This window comes from Panulirus ornatus, chromosome 71 (assembly GCF_036320965.1).
Source record: "Panulirus ornatus isolate Po-2019 chromosome 71, ASM3632096v1, whole genome shotgun sequence".
In the NCBI taxonomy this organism is placed as follows: Eukaryota; Metazoa; Arthropoda; class Malacostraca; order Decapoda; family Palinuridae; genus Panulirus; species Panulirus ornatus.
The window spans coordinates 11838633-11858740 of record NC_092294.1 but is presented as its reverse complement, the minus strand read 5'-3'; the positions used below and the strand labels follow the sequence as shown (position 1 = coordinate 11858740).

At 38.2% G+C, this 20108-nt stretch overlaps 1 protein-coding gene across 2 annotated transcripts in view; it reads right to left on the bottom strand.

The window, feature by feature from the left end:
- Positions 1–14340, bottom strand: part of LOC139747934 (ral GTPase-activating protein subunit alpha-1) — a 143360-nt gene extending 129020 nt beyond the window's left edge. For both annotated transcript variants that reach the window (XM_071660419.1, XM_071660420.1), the window contains exons 1-6: positions 14102–14340; positions 10556–10666; positions 10187–10370; positions 9823–10069; positions 6098–6236; positions 2363–2492 (exon numbers count right to left, since the gene is read on the bottom strand). In XM_071660419.1, the coding sequence (XP_071516520.1) occupies positions 2363–2492; positions 6098–6236; positions 9823–10069; positions 10187–10370; positions 10556–10666; positions 14102–14210 (920 nt within the window). In that variant the 5' untranslated portion in view covers positions 14211–14340. The remainder of the gene's footprint in view (positions 1–2362; positions 2493–6097; positions 6237–9822; positions 10070–10186; positions 10371–10555; positions 10667–14101) is intronic.
- Positions 14341–20108: the final 5768 nt, after the last annotated feature.

Sequence of the window (20108 nt, the reverse complement as noted above, 5' to 3'; positions counted from 1 at the left end):
TTTATCTATTTTTATTTTACTTTGTCGCTGTCTCCCGCATTTGCGAGGTAGCGCAAGGAAACAGATGAAAGAAATGGCCCAACCCACCCCCATACACATGTATAAACATACACGTCCACACACGCAAATATACACACCTATACATCTCAATGCACACATATATATACACACACAGACATACACACATATACACATGTACATAATTCACACTGTCTGCCTTTATTTATTCCCATCGCCACCTTGCCACACATGGAATAACATCCCCCCCCCTCATGTGTGCGAGGTAGCGCTAGGAAATGACAACAAAGGCCACATTCGTTCAAACTCAGTCTCTAGCTGTCATGTAATAATGCCCAAAACCACAGATCCCTTTCCACATCCAGGCCCCACACAACTTTCCATGGTTTACCCCAGATGCTTCACATGCCCTGATTCAATCCACTGACAGCACGTCGACCCCGGTATACCACATCGATCCAATTCACTCTATTCCTTGCCCGCCTTTCACCCTCCTGCATGTTCAGGCCCCGATCACTCAAAATCTTTTTCACTCCATCTTTCACCTCCAATTTGGTCTCCCACTTCTCCTCGTTCCCTCCACCTCCGACACATATATCCTCTTGGTCAATCTTTCCTCACTCATTCTCTCCATGTGCCCAAACCAATTCAAAACACCATCTTCTGCTCTCTCAACCACACTCTTTTTATTTCCACACATCTCTCTTACCCTTACATTACTTACTCGATCAAACCACCTCACACCACATATTGTCCTCAAACATCTCATTTCCAGCACCTCCACCCTCCTGCGCACAACTCTATCCATAGCCCACGCCTCGCAACCATACAACATTGTTGGAACCACTATTCCTTCAAACATACCCATTTTTGCTTTCCAAGATAATGTTCTCGACTTCCAAACATTCTTCAAGGCTCCCAGGATTTTCGCCCCCTCCCCCACCCTATGATTCACTTCCACTTCCATGGTTCCATCTGCTACCAGATCCACTCCCAGATATCTAAAACACTTTACTTCCTCCAGTTTTTTTCAATTCAAACTTACCATCCCAATTGACTTGACCCTCAACCCTACCGTACCTAATAACCTTGCTCTTATTCACATTTTCTCTTAACTTTCTTCTTTCACACACTTTACCAAACTCAGTCACCAGCTTCAGCAGTTTCTTTCATGAATCAGCCACCAGCACTATATCATCAGCGAACAACAACTGACTCACTTCCAAAGCTCTCTCATCCACAACAGACTGCATACTTGCCCCTCTTTCCAAAACTCTTGCATTCACCTCCCTAACAACCCCATCCATAAACAAATTAAACAACCATGGAGACATCACACACCCCTGCCACAAACCTACATTCAGTAAGAACCAATCACTTTCCTCTCTTCCTACACGTACACATGCCTTACATCCTCGATAAAAACTTTTCACTGCTTCTAACAACTTGCCTCCCACACCATATATTCTTAGTACCTTCTACAAAGCATCTCTATCAACTCTATCATATGCCTTCTCCAGATCCATAAATGCTACATACAAATACTGATAAATACTGATAAATTTAATAATTCATTACTCATTTCCTTAGAACTCATACTGTAAGTAATGAAGCAGTAAACATGAAGAGTATACAAAAACAAGAAATAAATAGATAACTTACTTTCATCCCTGTAATACTTAAACTTTCAATTTCCAGAATCTCTACCAATGGATCACCTTACTTCCTCAAGGTGTCTGCTACCTTCCTACCATCCCAACAGTGATTTTGTGACATCACAATTAAAGCAGATTTATCGCTGACTCAAGTTTACATATGCCATCTAAATGGGAGAGACTTCCTAGACAATAAGTAGGAAATAAGATAATGCAATAACAGCTTTGGGTTTCCAGTTTCTAATGACTCAATAAAAATATTTCATTAACTTGCAGAATCCTCTGCAAATCATACCAGAAAGATATATTTCAGGAAAAGAGCCTAACTTTATTTTTGTTTTGAGATTACATGATTATTTTTTCCCTTTTACTTGATGCACTAGCATATATCATCATCTAAGGTGGTTAAGAAAAGAAGAAATATGATGTGAAAACAAGGTAATCAATGACCATCTCTACAGACAGATGTGAAAGACAAGAATTTCATTTCAATAGGCTGGAGTATTCATTACTGCTAATTATTCTGCTGGTGCTAAATACCAAACAGTCAATCTGCAATGACAGTACAGATATCACTAATAACTGTGGTGTTTTAAGGAAATCAACTTGAGATCTTCCTACACACAAGAAGAGGCAACAGGAATATCTATAACTTCCTGTATGTAAACGGTAAATTAGTCACCACTTACCCTACAGATGATACTGACTGTCCACTGCGTTGTGAGGTAGATATGACAAACTTTCTCACCCAATCCACAACTGCAACTTGGCAAGTGCCATAAGGGCTTAATCCAGGACTGCTACGGAGTTCTGGCAACTCTGGTTGTTGGATGGGAAAAAAGCATTGTAAATGCAAATTTCATTCACCTTCATGTAAAAACAAAGTTATCACTTCTGTGTCAATGAAAACAAAATTTACATCCTTAAGTGACATTCACAACTTGTATGTACAAAAGAAGCACTCCCAATAAACAATGACCACTGCACGTTCACTTTAACTCTCTCAACATCATATCCCTCTACCATCTCCTTCGTCCCAACCTTTGGGTCCTACAAATACTGTATTATCACTAATCTCACTCAATTGGTATTCTCTTCACTTGTACTGTCTTTAAATGTTTATCTTCCCCAATCTAATTTTTCACTGAAAAATCTGTGATGCACTGTTCTTAATGCTTCATTTTGTCAGCTCCCTAAATCCAATTACACCTTTCAGAGAATCAGCATAAAGCCCAGTAGGCACTGAAAAAAATTCCATATATCAAATACCAAACATACAATGAAACATGGGATGGAAAACTTTCTTAAAAGAAAGTGTATTCAACTCAAGGCTCATTGCTTACAAAGTAATGAAACATACAAAAAGTATGTTCAAATTACACCTCCCTCCCCCTACCTCAAGGTAACTAACATTCAGGTGAATCCCAAACCATGAAAGGCACATCCATCAATACAATTATAGTTGTTATCATGAGTTACACTATTTCTTATAAACTTTTTTGGCTGTGATGATAAAAGCACAAAATACTGAACCTAATGCTCATCACATTTGTTCAAGTTTTTGTAAATATGCCATATATCATGCTTTGGTACATTTATAAGTACTGCATTGCTGGATAAAGCAGCATATCTCTATTTCAATAAACCACTTCTTCTATTAATACTCCTCTCACAATGATGCCAGTAAGATATATAATACTCTCACAAAAAATCAGTGTGTTCTAATATTTACACAGTGACAAAGAAAAGAAAAGACAAGACACAGATTGATACAAATGTCATAAGGGACTTAAAAAGCAAGGATGATTGCTTCATCTTACAAGGGAACCTTGAAAAACTCAAAAACTGGTCTGATACACTGCTGAAGTTCACCCCAGGCAAATATAATGATGATGGATCATAGTGAAAGGAGGCCTCAACATGATTAGCATCCAGCAGAAAACAAGCTGGAGGAATCTGTGAATGAGAAAGACTTGGGAGTTTACACTGTCCCTATCCTGTCACTTGAATCCCATCTTAAGAAAACAGTCTGGAGATAAACTGTCAGCAAGCAGTTATCAGAATAGCATTCACTGATTCAATAACATTCAGCAAGCTGCTCACATCATACTTAAGGCCCAAACTAGAATATGCTTCTCACGTTTGTCCACTGCACCTTTAGAAATGCAATGAGCAAATAGAGTAGGTCCAGAGAAAGCAATAAAAATGGTACAAGACACCTAAGTTACAGGGAATGAACTGAGCCTTTAGATCTGCCCAGCTTAAGAAAGATTAGAGTGAGGAGTGACCTATTCACAGCCTTTAACTTCTAAAACAGTTCAGTAACACAGTAAAGACACAATAATCAGATGATAAAACAAAAAATGGTGCGAGAAACTTGCTATGGTGTGAGATGGATGAAAGGAATAAGCAACTAAAGACACACTGAATAGAAACAGCATACAAAAGTTTATGAAGCTGTATGATAGTGTTCAAGAGACAGAGTCCCAGGAACGTAAAATCTTTTCAATGTGCACTGCAAATTGGTAGTTACAGACACAAACACAAAACCATAATATGAATCAGGCATGAAACTTGTTACAAAAGATCTGAAAATGCATTTCTATTGTGTAACAATAGAGGGTGAATGGAGTAGAATGATTGAAGACATGGGAAATGTGGACAGCATTCTATAGTTTAAGAAGTTGTATGATAAAAAAAATAGGTACATCCACAAGAGCACAAACACAAAAATACAAAAACATTCGATAAGCAAAAGCAGGATGGTGCAGGAGATAATGAAAGAGACCTTAGCAGTAATAAAAACATAACAAGTGGGGATTTCATATACAAGGAATGACTCTGAGCATTTGGATCAACCTAATATGAGATTTGGCACAAATTCTTAGAATGCAATCAAGAGAAATACCTATACCAACACATCAGTTAACACAATACTCAGAGATGATGATATAATAACAATAATGGATTCACTTTCTGGTATAACAGACTTGAAACTGAAAACATTAGTTATGGTATTCCAGATGGGCAAGTAATCATTTGAGTAAAGATTTACAAAGGAACAACTGAACAAACTAAAAGGAGTCAAAATACAGTTAAGAGATACATGAATGGAAATTTCTCAGAACTAATTAATTTCTTTTGGAACAAAAATGAGATCCAGAATCCCAAAATCAGAGTATAGGAGTGTTACGAGGTTCAACTTAAGTCTATAGTGAGGGAATTACCAGCCGATGATGTACTATGAGGGAGGGGAAACAGAAGTAAAAGGCACTGTTCAGTAACTAAGCATTTGTTCAGTAACTAAGCATTTGTTCAAAGACTACGACATGCTACAAAGAAGACACAGACAGCAAAAGAGCCAAGAAGCAGTTGAAATGCGTATGAGAACTAGAAATAAGTACATCATAAATGAATATGAAAAGATCAAAGAAATTAAAAAATACTGTGAATGGAATTCCAAAAAAATGTGAATGAGAATTCTAAAGCAGTCCACATACTTATCATGGGTAAACTGTCTATTAAAGAACAGAAAATTAAACCAATGGACTCACATGGATAGGCTAATGACACGAAAGGAAAATGTGGCAATCAGAATACAAAGTTCCAAATCACATAACCTAATAACCTCCAAGACTAACTTGGTGAAAAGAAGAACATGGAAAGCACTGGGAGCACACATATGCAGATTTTGCACATTGCCTGATAATTTTACACGTATCTAACCTAAGAACTTGGGTCACTGAAAGCTCTGATGAGTATATAATAAACCAATACCCAAAAGAAAGATGGAAAAACAGACATACGGGTAATATCAAATCAAAAGTTCCTGGATAAGCCAAACTTCTCTTAGATTAGCAAGATCTTGAATTTTCTGCATGAAGAAATGTGATACATCATAAACAATGCCTTCAAGCTTGAAAACGAAAACTTTTCTAAATAAAAAAAAAGACCACAGAAGCTTTGTCATTTTGCTTACAATTCGATGAGTGGATAAGTCAACAACAAAATCACATACACTGTCAATCTGTATTCAACACACTGAAAATGCTTACATAGTTACACAATGACCTCAATTTTTTAAAAAAGAAAGGAAGGGGTTTGATCATATTCTGTAAAGGAACTAAAAAGTAAATTAGGCATCTTTATAACAGTGACAGACTGTAAAGGTATACTGTAAAGAATTACACATTTCCTAATTACCCATCTAAAAACAAAACTGATTCTGAAAGAAATATCAAAACAATGTGAAAGTTACACTCCTGTAAGCAACAAAAGAATACAAGTCTGCCTGACATCAAAGTCCATCATACTGAGGAAGAGCATTTTATCCATCTGCATTGTAGCTATAACATATACTCTTGTGTCCTCTCCTCATCAGTAAAGTTAAGATACGTGAAGAAGCAATGACACAAACATCTTACCTAGATTTGGCTTATAGAGAGAGTTTGATGCATTGAAACTAGGGAAGATATGTGGCATGTACCAAGTTCGAAACATGTTAAACAAGTACGAAAAACACTTGGCATGCTGTGTAAAGTCTTGCCACTCAACTCTTCGAACCTAAAATGGAAAAAATATTTGACATGGCATGAAGTTGTAAACTCAATGGAAATTTGGCAAATGAAGATAATATATTAAAAAAATATTCTACAGTAAGGGCAGCCTTAAGTGTAATGAATATAACTACCAATATCAATTAAAAGTTAATACAAGACTATGTTGGAATTAGATGACCTGAAAATACTTTAGCTTAAGCTATCTAGAATATTTTTCCCTCTCCCATCTTACTTGCCACTACCTGCAAAAGTTACATTCCGTAAATACAACTTTTCACCAATCCAGCTTCTTAATATTTTCATATATAATGGCAAGGGCATAAACTGAGCAATTTCATGTTTCATTCATTCTCTCAAAGCATAATCATTCTCTTTAGGTGAATGTGTTCAACATAATTCTGCTATATAATATATGAATACATTTTACTTATCCTATGGTAATGAAGTATTGCTTGATATCACTTGCCTTCCATCTTAGAAATTTTATTTTCTATATTCCAGAAAAGTTTGGGTTGTGTTCACCACACTGTATCATTAAAGAAAAAGGTCAAGCTTGCTGTAATCATTACCTTGCCTAATGATATCAATCACCTAACAGAAACCAAGCTAAGCTGTTGATCACAGATCTGATCACCCGAGAAATTAGTACCCAAATTCAAAATTGCATGTTAACTCACACCCTCAAACCACCTCTGCTTCAACACTGAGGATAAACATAGTACATGTGCTTCTTTATCTTATTTTTCTGACCAGCTCTTTAACCATATAATCACATAATCATCACTAAGATTTAAAAACTTTATACACCTGCTCCACATTGTATGCCTCAGAAAAGAGACATGAGGACAGAAAAAATTGGCGATCTGTGTGTGGATAGGGAGATGAGGTTTCAGTGCTTACATATGACAGCTAGAGACTGAGTGCGAATGAATGTGGCTTTTTTTTGTCTGTTTTCTTGGTGCCACCTCACTGAAGCAGGGGGTAATCACTGAAGCAGGGGGTAATGATGCTCTTTCCTGTGGGACGAGGTAGTGCTAGGAATGGATGAAGGCAAGCAATTATGAATATGTACATATTCATGTATGTATATGTGTATATGTGAAGTATATTCATATGTGCGTGCATGGGCGTTTATGTATATATATATGTGTATATCAGTAGAGGGGCAATTCTTCGTCTGTTCCCTGGTGCTACCTCGCTGATATGGGAAATGGCAATCAAGTATAAAATATAAATAACATATATATTCATACATATTCGCTGTTTCCCGCATTAGCAAGGTAGCATTAAGAACGCAGGAATGAACCTTAGAGGGAATGTCCTCACTTGGTCCACTTCTCTGTTTCTTCTTTTGGAAAATTAAAACCAGGAGGGAAGGCTTTCCAACCCCCCAACTACCCTTCTAGTTGCCTTTTTATGACAAGCAGGGAATACGTGGGAAGTATCCTTTCTTCCCTATATATATATATACATATATATATATATGATGATAGAGTGGCAGATATAGGGTGTTTTGGTCGAGGTGGTGTGCAAAGTGAGAGGGTTAGGGAAAATGATTTGGTAAACAGAGAAGAGGTAGTAAAAGCTTTGTGGAAGATGAAAGCCGGCAAGGCAGCAGGTTTGGATGGTATTGCAGTGGAATTTATTAAAAAAGGGGGTAACTGTATTATTGACTGGTTGGTAAGGTTATTTAATGTATGTATGACTCATGGTGAGGTGCCTGAGGATTGGTGGAATGCGTGCATAGTGCCATTGCACAAAGGCAAAGGGGATAAGAGTGAGTGCTCAAATTACAGAGGTATAAGTTTGTTGAGTATTCCTGGTAAATTATATGGGAGGGTATTGATTGAGAGGGTGAAGGCATGTACAGAGCATCAGATTGGGGAAGAGCAGTGTGGTTTCAGAAGTGGTAGAGGATGTGTGGATCAGGTGTTTGCTTTGAAGAATGTATGTGAGAAATACTTAGAAAAGCAAATGGATTTGTATGTAGCATTTATGGATCTGGAGAAGGCATATGATAGAGTTGATAGAGATGCTCTGTGGAAGGTATTAAGAATATATGGTGTGGGAGGTAAGTTGTTAGAAGCAGTGAAAAGTTTATATCGACGACGTAAGGCACATGTACGTGTTAGGAAGAGAGGAAAGTGATGGGTTCTCAGTGAATGTTGGTTTGCGGCAGGGGTGCGTGACATCTCCATGGCTGTTTAATTTGTTTATGGATGGGGTTGTTAGGGAGGTGAATGCAAGAGTTCTGGAAAGAGGGACAAGTATGCAGTCTGTTGTGGATGAGAGAGCTTGGGAAGTAAGTCAGTTGTTGTTCGCTGATGACACAGCACTGGTGGCTGATTCGGGTGAGAAACTGCAGAAGCTGGTGACTGAGTTTGGTAAAGTGTGTGAAAGAAGAAAGCTGAGAGTAAATATGAATAAGAGCAAGGTTATTAGGTACAGTAGGGTTGAGGGACAAGTCAATTGTGAGGTAAGTTTGAATGGAGAAAAACTGGAGGAAGTGAAGTGTTTTAGATATCTGGGAGTGGATTTGGCAGCAGATGGAACTATGGAATTGGAAGTGAATCTTAGGGTGGGGGAGGGGGCGAAAATCCTGGGAGCCTAGAAGAATGTGTGGAAGTCGAGAACATTATCTCGGAAAGCAAAAATGGGTATGTTTGAAGGAATAGTGGTTCCAACAATGTTGTATGGTTGCGAGGCATGGGCTATAGATAGAGTTGTGCGCAGGAGGGTGGATGTGCTGGAAATGAGATGTTTGAGGACAATGTGTGGTGTGAGGTGGTTTGATCGAGTAAGTAATGTAAGGGTAAGAGAGATGTGTGGAAATAAAAAGAGCGTGGTTGAGAGAGCAGAAGAGGGTGTTTTGAAATGGTTTGGGCACATGGAGAGAACGAGTGAGGAAAGATTGACCAAGAGGATATATGTGTCGGAGGTGGAGGGAACGAGGAGAAGTGGGAGACCAAATTGGAGGTGGAAAGATGGAGTGAAAAAGATTTTGTATGATCGGGGCCTGAACATGCAGGAGGGTGAAAGGAGGGCAAGGAATAGAGTGAATTGGATTGATGTGGTATACCGGGGTTGACGTGCTGTCAGTGGATTGAATCAGAGCATGTGAAGCGTCTGGGGTAAACCATGGAAAGCTGTGTAGGCAAGGAATAGAGTGAATTGGATCGATGTGATATACCGGGGTTGACGTGCTGTCAGTGGATTGAATCAGGGCACGTGAAGCGTCTGGGGTAAACCATGGAAAGCTGTGTAGGTATGTATATTTGCGTGTGTGGACGTATGTATATACATGTGTATGGGGGTGGGTTGGGCCATTTCTTTCATCTGTTTCCTTGCGCTACCTCGCAAATGCGGGAGACAGCGACAAAACAAAAAAAAAAAAATATATATATATATATATGTGTACGTTGAGATGTATAGGTATGTATATGTGCTGTGTGTGGACGTGTACGTATATGCATGTGTATGTGGGTGGGTTGGGCCATTCTTTTGTCTGTTTCCTTGCGCTACCTCGCTAACACGGAAGACAGCGACAAAGTATAATAAAAAAAATAATATATATATATTACTGTACATACCTGTGTGACCATGAAGTCTAAAAGTGACCTGAGAAGATATGATGAAAGATCATCTGGTGGTGTCTTTTCTGTGCTGGGAGGAGGGATGACTGGTGATGGCTCCAAGCAAGTAATACCACCATAGCCCAGGTCAGGGGGTATGGCAGCAGGGGGAGGAATTGGGAACCCTGGCACAAGTGAGGCAAACATGCGATCCATCTCTGCAGTTTTGGATTCCCCAACAATCATGTACCAGATCACAAACAACCTGCCAACAAATCTAATTCAATTCTCCTTATCAATCTTAAATCAGTAATAAAGTACAGTATCAATAAATATATTCTTCAAATATGTGTCACTCAAACCTCACCAAAAAAAGAATTACCTCATTGCATCTCTCCTTAACCGTACAATATTTCCAGGGTGGAGGATCTTTTTGAAAATATGAGTAAGGGCATTGCACTGCCATCGTTTCTCAAATCTTTCAGGTAGAAGGCAGAGGAGACGGTCTAAAACATACAGTGAGCATTCCAAGTCCTCTTTATGACTCTTCTGTACAGCAAATGTTCCTGAGGATCAAAAGAATTTACCCAATTTTCTCTAAGTTTATGCCAATAAGAAAAAAGCAGTATATTGTTTAAAACTCTTAAACTTCATTTCTATAAAACTTCATATAAAGCTCCAAATCAATTAAACTACCTCTCTGAAAGGTTTAAGTTACCTAACTCATGGTCTAGGCCTGCTTATTCCTTACCTTTTTGCTTAAGGTTTCCTTCAAAGGTGATGAATGCCTCATAAAACACATGAAAAACTGGGCTGTAATTAACATCAAGAAAAGACTTCAACTCCTCAGCATCTGTGTTGTCTGAAAAGTATGAATAAGGAACAAAACAATCAATGGATTTACACATAATTAAAAACTACTGCATATTAGTAAATACATTCAATTTCTAAAGGCAGCCACTTTTACACACACACACACACACACACACACACACACACACACACAAACACACACATTTTTTACATACATGCTCGTCATTTCCCACATAAGCAAGGTAGCATCAAGAACAAACGACAGGGTCTTAGAGGGAAAATTCCTCACTTGGCTCCTTTCTCTGTTCCTTCTTTTGGAAAGCAATATAAGAAGGAAGGATTTCCAGCCATCCACTTTTGCTCCTCTCAGTCACCTTCTACCACACACACAGAATACATGGGGTTATTCTTTTTCCCCTATCCCAAGATTGATATATACATATTTTCATTATCATTTTGCTTTGTCGCTGTCTCCCGCGTTTACGAGGTAGCGCAAGGAAACAGATGAAAGAAATGGCCCAACCCACTCCCATACACATGTGTATACATACACGTCCACACACATAAATATACATACCCATACATCTCAATGTACACATATATATACGCACACAGACACATACATATATACACATGCACACAATTCACACTGTCTGCCTTTATTCATTCCCATCGCCACCTCGCCACACACGGAATAACATCCCCCTTCCCCCTCACTTGTGCGAGGAAGCGCTAGGAAAAGACAACAAAGGCCACATTCGTTCACACTCAGTCTCTAGCTGTCATGCAATAATGCCCGAAACCACAGCTCCCTTTCCACATCCAGGCCCCACACAACTTTCCAGGGTTTACCCCAGACGCTTCACATGCCCTGATTCAATCCACTGACAGCACGTCGACCCCGGTATACCACATCGATCCAATTCACTCTATTCCTTGCCCGCCTTTCACCCTCCTGCATGTTCAGGCCCCGATCACTCAAAACCTTTTTCACTCCATCTTTCCACCTCCAATTTGGTCTTCCACTTCTCCTCGTTCCCTCCACCTCCGACATATATCCTCTTGGTCAATCTTTCCTCACTCATTCTCTCCATGTGCCCAAACCATTTCAAAACACCCTCTTCTGCTCTCTCAACCACGCTCTTTATATTTCCACACATCTCTCTTACCCTTACGTTACTTACTCGATCAAACCACCTCACACCACACATTGTCCTCAAACATCTCATTTCCAGCACATCCACCCTCCTGCGCACAACTCTATCCATAACCCATGCCTCGCAACCATACAACATTGTTGGAACCACTATTCCTTCAAACATACCCATTTTTGCTTTCCGAGATAATGTTCTCGACTTCCACACATTCTTCAAGGTTCCCAGGATTTTCGCCCCCTCCCCCACCCTATGATTCACTTCCGCTTCCATGGTTCCATCCGCTGCCAGATATATATATACATATATATATATATATATATATATATATATACATTCCCTCCATGTGTCCAAACCATTTCAACACACCCTCTTATACTCTCTCAACCACACTCTTCCTATTACCACACATATCTCTTACCCTTTCATTACTTTCTCTATCAAACCACCTCACATCACATATTGCCCTCAAACATTTCATTTCTAACACATCCACCCTCCTCTGCACAACCCTATCTATAGCCCATGCCTTGCAACCATATAACATTGTTGGAACCACTATTCATGTAACCACGATGAGGAGAGAGGAGAGACAGGTAGTATGTTTGGGGAAAGAAACCTGGATTTTCTGGCTCTGAGTCAAATAAGATCAAAGGTGAAGGGGAAGAATGGTTTGGAAATGTCTTAATTGTAAAGTCAAGAGTTGGTGAGAGGACAAGAGCTAAGGAAGAAATAACACTACTCTTGAAGCAACTGTTGTGGGATTGTGACAGAATGTAAGGAAATAAATGCTACATTGATGTGGGTAATACTGAAAGTGAATGGCAAGAGATAGGTGATTTTTAGTGCTTATGCACCTATCCATGAGGAGAAAGATCAAGAGATGCAAGAGTTTTGGGAGCAGCTGTGTCAGTGTCACCACAGCCCTTTTAATGCAAGAGACCAGGTATTAGTGATGGGTGATTTGAATGCAAAGGTTAGTAATGTAGCAGTTGAGGGTATAATTGGGGTGCATAAGGTACTCAATGTTATGAATGGTAATGATGAAGAGCTTGGGGAGTTGTGTGCTAAAAAAGAAGTGGTGATTTGGAATACATGATTTAAAAAGAGGGATATGCACAAGTATATGTATCAGAGTAGAAGAGATGATCAAGGGGCATCATTAGATTACATGCCAATCGATAGGCATGTAAGAGAAAGACTTTTGGATGTAACTGTGCTGAGAAGGGCAACAGTCTCTGAGGGATGAGAGGGGTATGATCAGTTTACAGCTATATATATCAAATATCAATTTCAGTAAATCTTACTCATCTACTTAATACATATGGTGTACTTAATAAATAATGGTCTAGGGAGATTCTAATGCCAGATAAGGAAATTTTTTGGTCTTATGAAGTTGGAAATACAAGAAAAAAAAGTCAAATTCAGACAATATTTCATAAAAATAAGACTTTAAGGGGTATGATCTTGAAATCTACATATAAATTAAAAGTGTAAAAGAAAAAAGAAAGTTTACTGCTGTCAGAGCTTGATTTAAAGATCATACCCATTAAGGAAACCATATCAAAGAGCCAGGAATAAGCTCATGGGGATAAAATTAAGTCAGTATTTTCTTCCTACCCCAGTTCGTGACCATTTATTTATTTTCCTAACAACTCTTTCTCTATAAGTTGAAAAAATTCCTCATTAAGTTACAGAACTAAAGTTCATGATCATCCCCTGATCTTTTCACTCCTCAGAATTGATATAGGTATGAATCTCAATATAAGCAAAATATTCTTTTCTACAAGAAAGGCAATAATTCCAATAATAATGTGAAAGTAAAGTAAATAATGGTGGAATAATTAGTGTTGGCTTCTTAGCAAAATAAACACTGTGTTTTCAATATTTTCATCTTCATTTTTCTAACATCACTGAGGCTACAGATAAGGAGGTGCATGGAAAATAAATGATTACACATATCTACTATCCATTTTTCTATTCATTTATCTTAACCTGGTATTCTTTTACTTCAAAACCTTTTTCAGTCTTAAACGATACTGTGCTATCAGAAGTCATACTATCAACTACACCATATAGCTGCTCTTTCCCATTAAAATACCTGATAATATATCATAGAAAATTTTTGATCTGAGATGTCATGTCTAAACATCTATTTAGAAGTGAATTGATTCAACTTTAAAAAGTACCTACCACAGCTTCGCCAAGCTTGTTCCTTAAGTCGCGAGGGAACAATTAAATACTAATCATCGAGACCTGACGATATTCAAAGGTACATTCAATCACTCAAGTACTCAAAGCCTCAAAAACGTATATTACAGAACTCTCACCGAGGACAGTCCGCAGATGCTTGAGACGGGTGGGCGTATCTCGCTTAATGTCCAGACATTTACTGAGGCTCTTTTTCACGTCTGATGATGTGGCGTTCTTCTTGAACATGTTTCAGTGTTCATAGTAGGTGTTGGTGGTCATGAAGGCCTCAAGGAGCACCTAAACTGAAAGATGACCTAAAATACTCTATAATCACGGAGCACAACAAAGGTTCACAAACACTTCGTTCGAAGGACTAGTCTACGAGCACCAACTTTTTCACATTTGTTGTTAGTAAGCAGAAAGAAGGTATTTTTGAGTCTATACGCATTAAAACATTAAAAATTTTATAAATATTTTTGAAATATACTTTCAGAAAACTTTACTATATTACTATTACGTATCTCAATGATAATAGTCAAATACGCTCTTGATGTGATTGAGAAGAAACATATACGGTATCACAAAACACAAATAACTAATATATAGATATATTTCATTTTTATCTACAGTAACTTGCATGGCGAAAACTTTTATAGCTTTAAGCCTAAATCAGTGTTTTAAATGGAGTAGGAGAGCATTCCAGACAAATGTTACAGTTAAGATATAATCAAACTTTAGGCAAGAAATTAGCTACATTTACGCCCTTTGCCATTTTCATGAACCATCATAGATTCCTGTACACACACAAATAAACAAGTATGAACAAGAAATCTTTTACAAGAATTATTAGAGTCTCAATTTCTTTTTAATATCTACATTTCATGTATCTAGCTGTTGATTTGACATTCATTCCCAAAATGACAATTTTGGATGAGGAAAAAATTTAATATTCCATAAAGAAAATAGGTATATTTAACCCTTTAGCCACATAATTCAATTCCAGTCGCATTCCTGAGGAGTGAAAATTCTCAATTTTCCCCTACTTTCACAAAGGTAAATACCTTTGTTTCCATATTTGGCATTGATATTTCTTAAAAACAATGATAACAAGGAGAGACATATATGAAAAGATGAAAATAAAGTACATTGGTTCAATGCCTGCAGAATGGAATAAACTTTCTCATGTTTTGTTGATGTTTTGTTCCTTAAACCTACAATGTTTAAAGAGCGTGAAGGAAAATTAAAGTTCCGGGTTTAAAGTTCCTGATTTAAAGCTCCTAATTTAAAGTTCTGGATTTAAAATGCCAGATTTAAAGTGATGCAAGGTAGCCCGTGTTGCCGCCATCTCATGAAAACTCGCCAAAAACGTATGTTATCAATAAATATCTTTATTTATGCATTTCATACATAACACCCACTTACACAGTATATATTACGATCGGATTGTTGCTTAGAAAATAGGTTACTAATGAATAAACAGATAGATAAATCAAGATATGAGTCGTCTGACATCTTTGTTGTGATTTGGGGCTTTAAATTCGAGCATGGTTAAAGAGCAAGCTACCTGATTTCCCAAGACAATTTCTTTTATTAGGAGTAGGGAAGTGTTCGTCAAGAAAGCGGGATGTTCAAACAAGTTTTTTTTATACGCCGTTGACTTTAGAATAATTTCAGAGTGAATTGCAATGATCTACCTCGATTTAAATTCAGCATCGCAGCCAAAGAGTTTATTAACAAGATTTTCTTGTTTTTAGCCATCTTGGGATCCCTCCATCCTTCAAACTATCCCTAAATCACACAATCTAGAGGGGCCAGAGAGCATTCCCCGAGGAAACAAAAATAGGGTATCTGGGGAAGTTTTTCCTGCTTTCTGAAGGCTTCAATATGACATTCCTACTAGGCTACAATCTCCACTTCGAGCGCCTGGGGTCCTACGCTGTTTGCGTATAGGATAGGCTGGCCATAAATGTGGGCCTTGCTTTGCTTTAGACATTTTAATGTTTCCCCGAACCAGTGTCTTTCACAAGCTCCAACAGTTTTCTTTGTGAAAACTATCTTCTTACTCACTTTAGAGATTTAAATAGACTGTAATTCGCAACTGTGATTCTGCCATGAAATTCATCTTCCCATACATGCTCTCAGGGAATTTTCTTTTCGTTTTGATATCTTCGACAAAGGACATTGTTCCATATTCAAATTATAACGACGAATAGCGAGATCGGGATAGCTTTCTGCATCAAAACACTTAATAACTTGATCTAACCTTAAAAGCTTACGATAGAAAATATCGAGCCTTCTACAGAGTAATAACCACTTTATCTTTATATTTTCATATAATTATCGTTCATTGCAAAGACTACTTGTACTGCACGACGTGATTTACATTATTTCTTAACTGTTGGGCGTGAGCCTCAAGTTTACAGGTAAAAGCGTATCATCGTCTTTCATTCTTGTAAAGTCAGTGAATAGAAATATGCGACTAGGCAACAGAGGCTGAAGAGGTTTTGCTACCGCATATGTGGGACAGACAGCGGAGACCACATAAGTTACTTTTGGTTCACAGCTTATGGTTCATATGATTACTTATGTCACTCGTCTGTCTTATGTGATTATTGTGTCCCTTCTATCTTAGCAATTAGTCATTTCTCGCAACTATTTGCAGACGTTGGTCCTCACTAACATTTGTCTACTTGTGCGAAATGGCAGCTCATCTATTACCTGCCGAGGTCACCTGTTTCGCTATAACCAACTCCCGTTTCTCCCTTACTATCACATCCCTCTCGCATAGGACGATGATAAGCAGTTTGCATAAAGTTCCTCGCCCAGTCTTTTTCGCAACATCTCTGTTCCGATTCTTCGTTTAGCCCGGGACAGAAAGCCCCGAAGACTTGGTGTGAGAATAATCACTCACGCAGATACTGACGTGAGGGAACAAGGCTGAAGTCAAAGATGTTGTTACGACGAAATGAAAGATGTTGAGATAAGGGTGATATAGTGATAAAGAGGAAGGTGCTAAAGTGAATCGGTGAGGACGTTATAGGTAGTGAGTTAGGTGAGAGGATGAGACTGGTTAGTGAATGAAACGTTCCATCTATATATATGCATCTGGCCATGAGAAGAACGATTATGAGAGGCAAGATTTTTGGAGCAGCTGAGTGACTGTGTCAGCAGTTTTGGTACACGAGACCAGGTATAAGTGATGAGGGATTTACGTGCGAAGGTAAGGGATGTGGCAGTTGAGGGTATAATTGGTGTTAAATGGGGTGTTGCGTTACGAAAGGAAATGATGAAAACCTTGTAGAGTTGTGTGCTGAAAAAAGATTGATGATTGGGAATACCTGGTTTAAAAAGAGATATACACAAGTGTACGTATTTCAGTAGGAGAGATGGTCAAAGGGCACTATTAGATTACGTATCAATTGAAAGGTGTGTAGAATAGAAATTTATGGATATAAATGTACTGATCACTATCTTGTGGAGACGAGGGTGAAGAATGTCTGGGAAAAGGGTGTGGTTAAAGTATGTGAGGTTGGAAACGAGACGTGTGAAGAAATACCAGGAGAGATTGAGTGAATGGCAAAAGGTGAGAGCAAATGAAGTAAGAGGAGTGGATGACGAATGAGAGGTGGGCAGATTAGAAAGGATATATATATATATTAGTATACGCTGGGAGTAGGTTTTCTCTAATGCATATAGAATTGCATACGAGAGCATATTTAGTTATCAATTTTTTCTCTCACGCTCTCCGATTTTCTTAGTATTATTCTACGGACAGCTGGTGTTTGAGCACCCACCTAATGGTAGAATGATACAGAAAAATTACAGAACATATGAAGGAAAATTAATAATTCTAAATATGCTGCCGTATTCAATTCTGTCTTTTAGAGAAAACCTCATTCAAACGTATACTAATATATATATATATATATATATATATATATATATATATATATATATATATATATATATATATATATATATATATATATATATATATATATATATATATCCCAGATAAAGGTCATGAATCTTCTTCAATTCACTTCATCTATAGTCATTTACGGTTTTAGCTCATTTCATTCTTTCGTTATGACGTTACAATGCTAAGTTCTCTCTCTGCTATCAATAAAGCAATCCTTTTTGTTTTTTCGTTTTCTCCTCTAACTCCTTCTTGAGCACCTCTATCTTTCCTTTACACCTTGAAGCTCCTACTAATCCAATGCTGCTTCCTATCAAATCTTTTCGTGTTGTCTGGAAAACGATACTCTATCTGGACACAAGCATTTTTTAAGACCTAGATGGAAACCATTTCCGTGTACTGCAAGAGCATGTTTCCAAAGTTGCACCTGTGCTTGTTCGTCTGTTCAAATTATGGTTGAGAACGAAAACTTTTCCCTCTTAACGGATACACGTATTGGTACATTCAATCCCAAAGAAGGTGGGACCCCTCCAACTATCGTCCTGTTACTTTTTTTTTTACTCCTACGATATCCAAAGTACTTGAATCTCTCCTCAACTCCCATATCTTCAAAAATGTTGGATCTCATAGTCGTTTCTCTCAGCATTAGCACGGCTCTCTTAACACTAGCATAACATAAGCAGTGTTACTTTGTAGTCTTATTACTGATGGGAGAGTTTGAAATGCATAGTCCAGCCACTGAAGATCTCTGCAATATCTTGCTTTGAAATGTTCTTCCCGTTTCCTTCCCCCATGTTCCTTTTCGCCCTAGATATGATTAATTCTTCCATGAATAGTTTGCTGTATCTGTTTGGTCGGATATCTTCGTCACACCCGTGCCACGCTATCTCGTGTTGCTACACAGCTATGACTAACATTCTCCAGCTCACTATGACATCATGTTCAGCTTCTACACCATTCTAATCACAGGTCATCTAATGATGTCGGTAGCTCTTACGTCGATTTTCTCACCATGATCTTTATCTTATAGTTCCCCTTAATGTGCAAATTCCTTTGAGTAATTTTTCAGTTACTCTCTCGTTTCCGTACTTAAAGAAATACCGTAGGTCTGCTTAAACTACTCGTATTTCATAAAAATCTTTAACCCCTGAGCACTACACTACACTGAGACGATGTCCACATGTTCCCAAGGGTACTGGGTGTCAGACGTCGGTTGTGAGAACATGCTAATGGTACAAGCAGGGTTGCAGATAGCCTCGTCCTTCAAGTGAATGTCTTTGTTTTTACTGAACCAAATGTTCAGGAGAGAGAGAGAGAGAGAGAGAGAGAGAGAGAGAGAGAGAGAGAGAGAGAGAGAGAGAGAGAGAGAGAGAGAGAGACAGGTGATTACTGTCACAATAGTGGCGAAAGTCAATTGTCCCTGAGCCATATGCCAGACACCTGTGACGGTACTTTTGTATGATCGAGGACACATGTGTCTGTAAGCTGTAGCAAGTGTTCTCTGTCTTCTCTCATATGTGATCGCTAATCATTAATCATCTGATATAGAGTTACATATAGTGATACACAGAATGCCACGTAGCCTCGCATTCCTGCGTAATAAAAGAAATGTTTGACCATCGAAGCAATATTTCGTTTCCTGTGCATAATAGAAGAATGTACAACTAGACATTTTTTTCCTTGCCAGTAACTATCCTTGTTTCATGCTTGGCTGTTGTTTACACCTTCACCTTAACCATTATATCATGCAATCCTGCATTACATAACGTGTAGATACCATAGATACTATGCAAGTTCTCGAAAACGAAGAAAAATTTCAAAATGATTTACGAAATGACCAGGATACTGAGTTACCTCTTATTCAACCGACAGTTTTCATTTCTACTTTCCTCTATCTATTGCCGTCCCCAGTTAATTCATAATGGACTTTATTCAAGCTCTCATAATTCCTTTCCCAATTTAGGTCCTCCACGAGTACTTCTCTGAAAAATCTTCCGTCTTAGTCCTTCATTCAGCTCTCCCACATGTACGATGCAGTTGACGTGATTTTTAGGTGCAAATGTGAAGAGAAGAACTACAGAGGTAGATGTCGTAGATTTAGACAACGTCTTCTCTGTGCAGCAACAAGCTGGCGATAGTTTTTATTGGTCTGTATCAGGAGCCTGGATGCTTAAGCGGCGAGTGATACGAAACAGAATGGCTTAGGTGTACGTATATCACTGTGT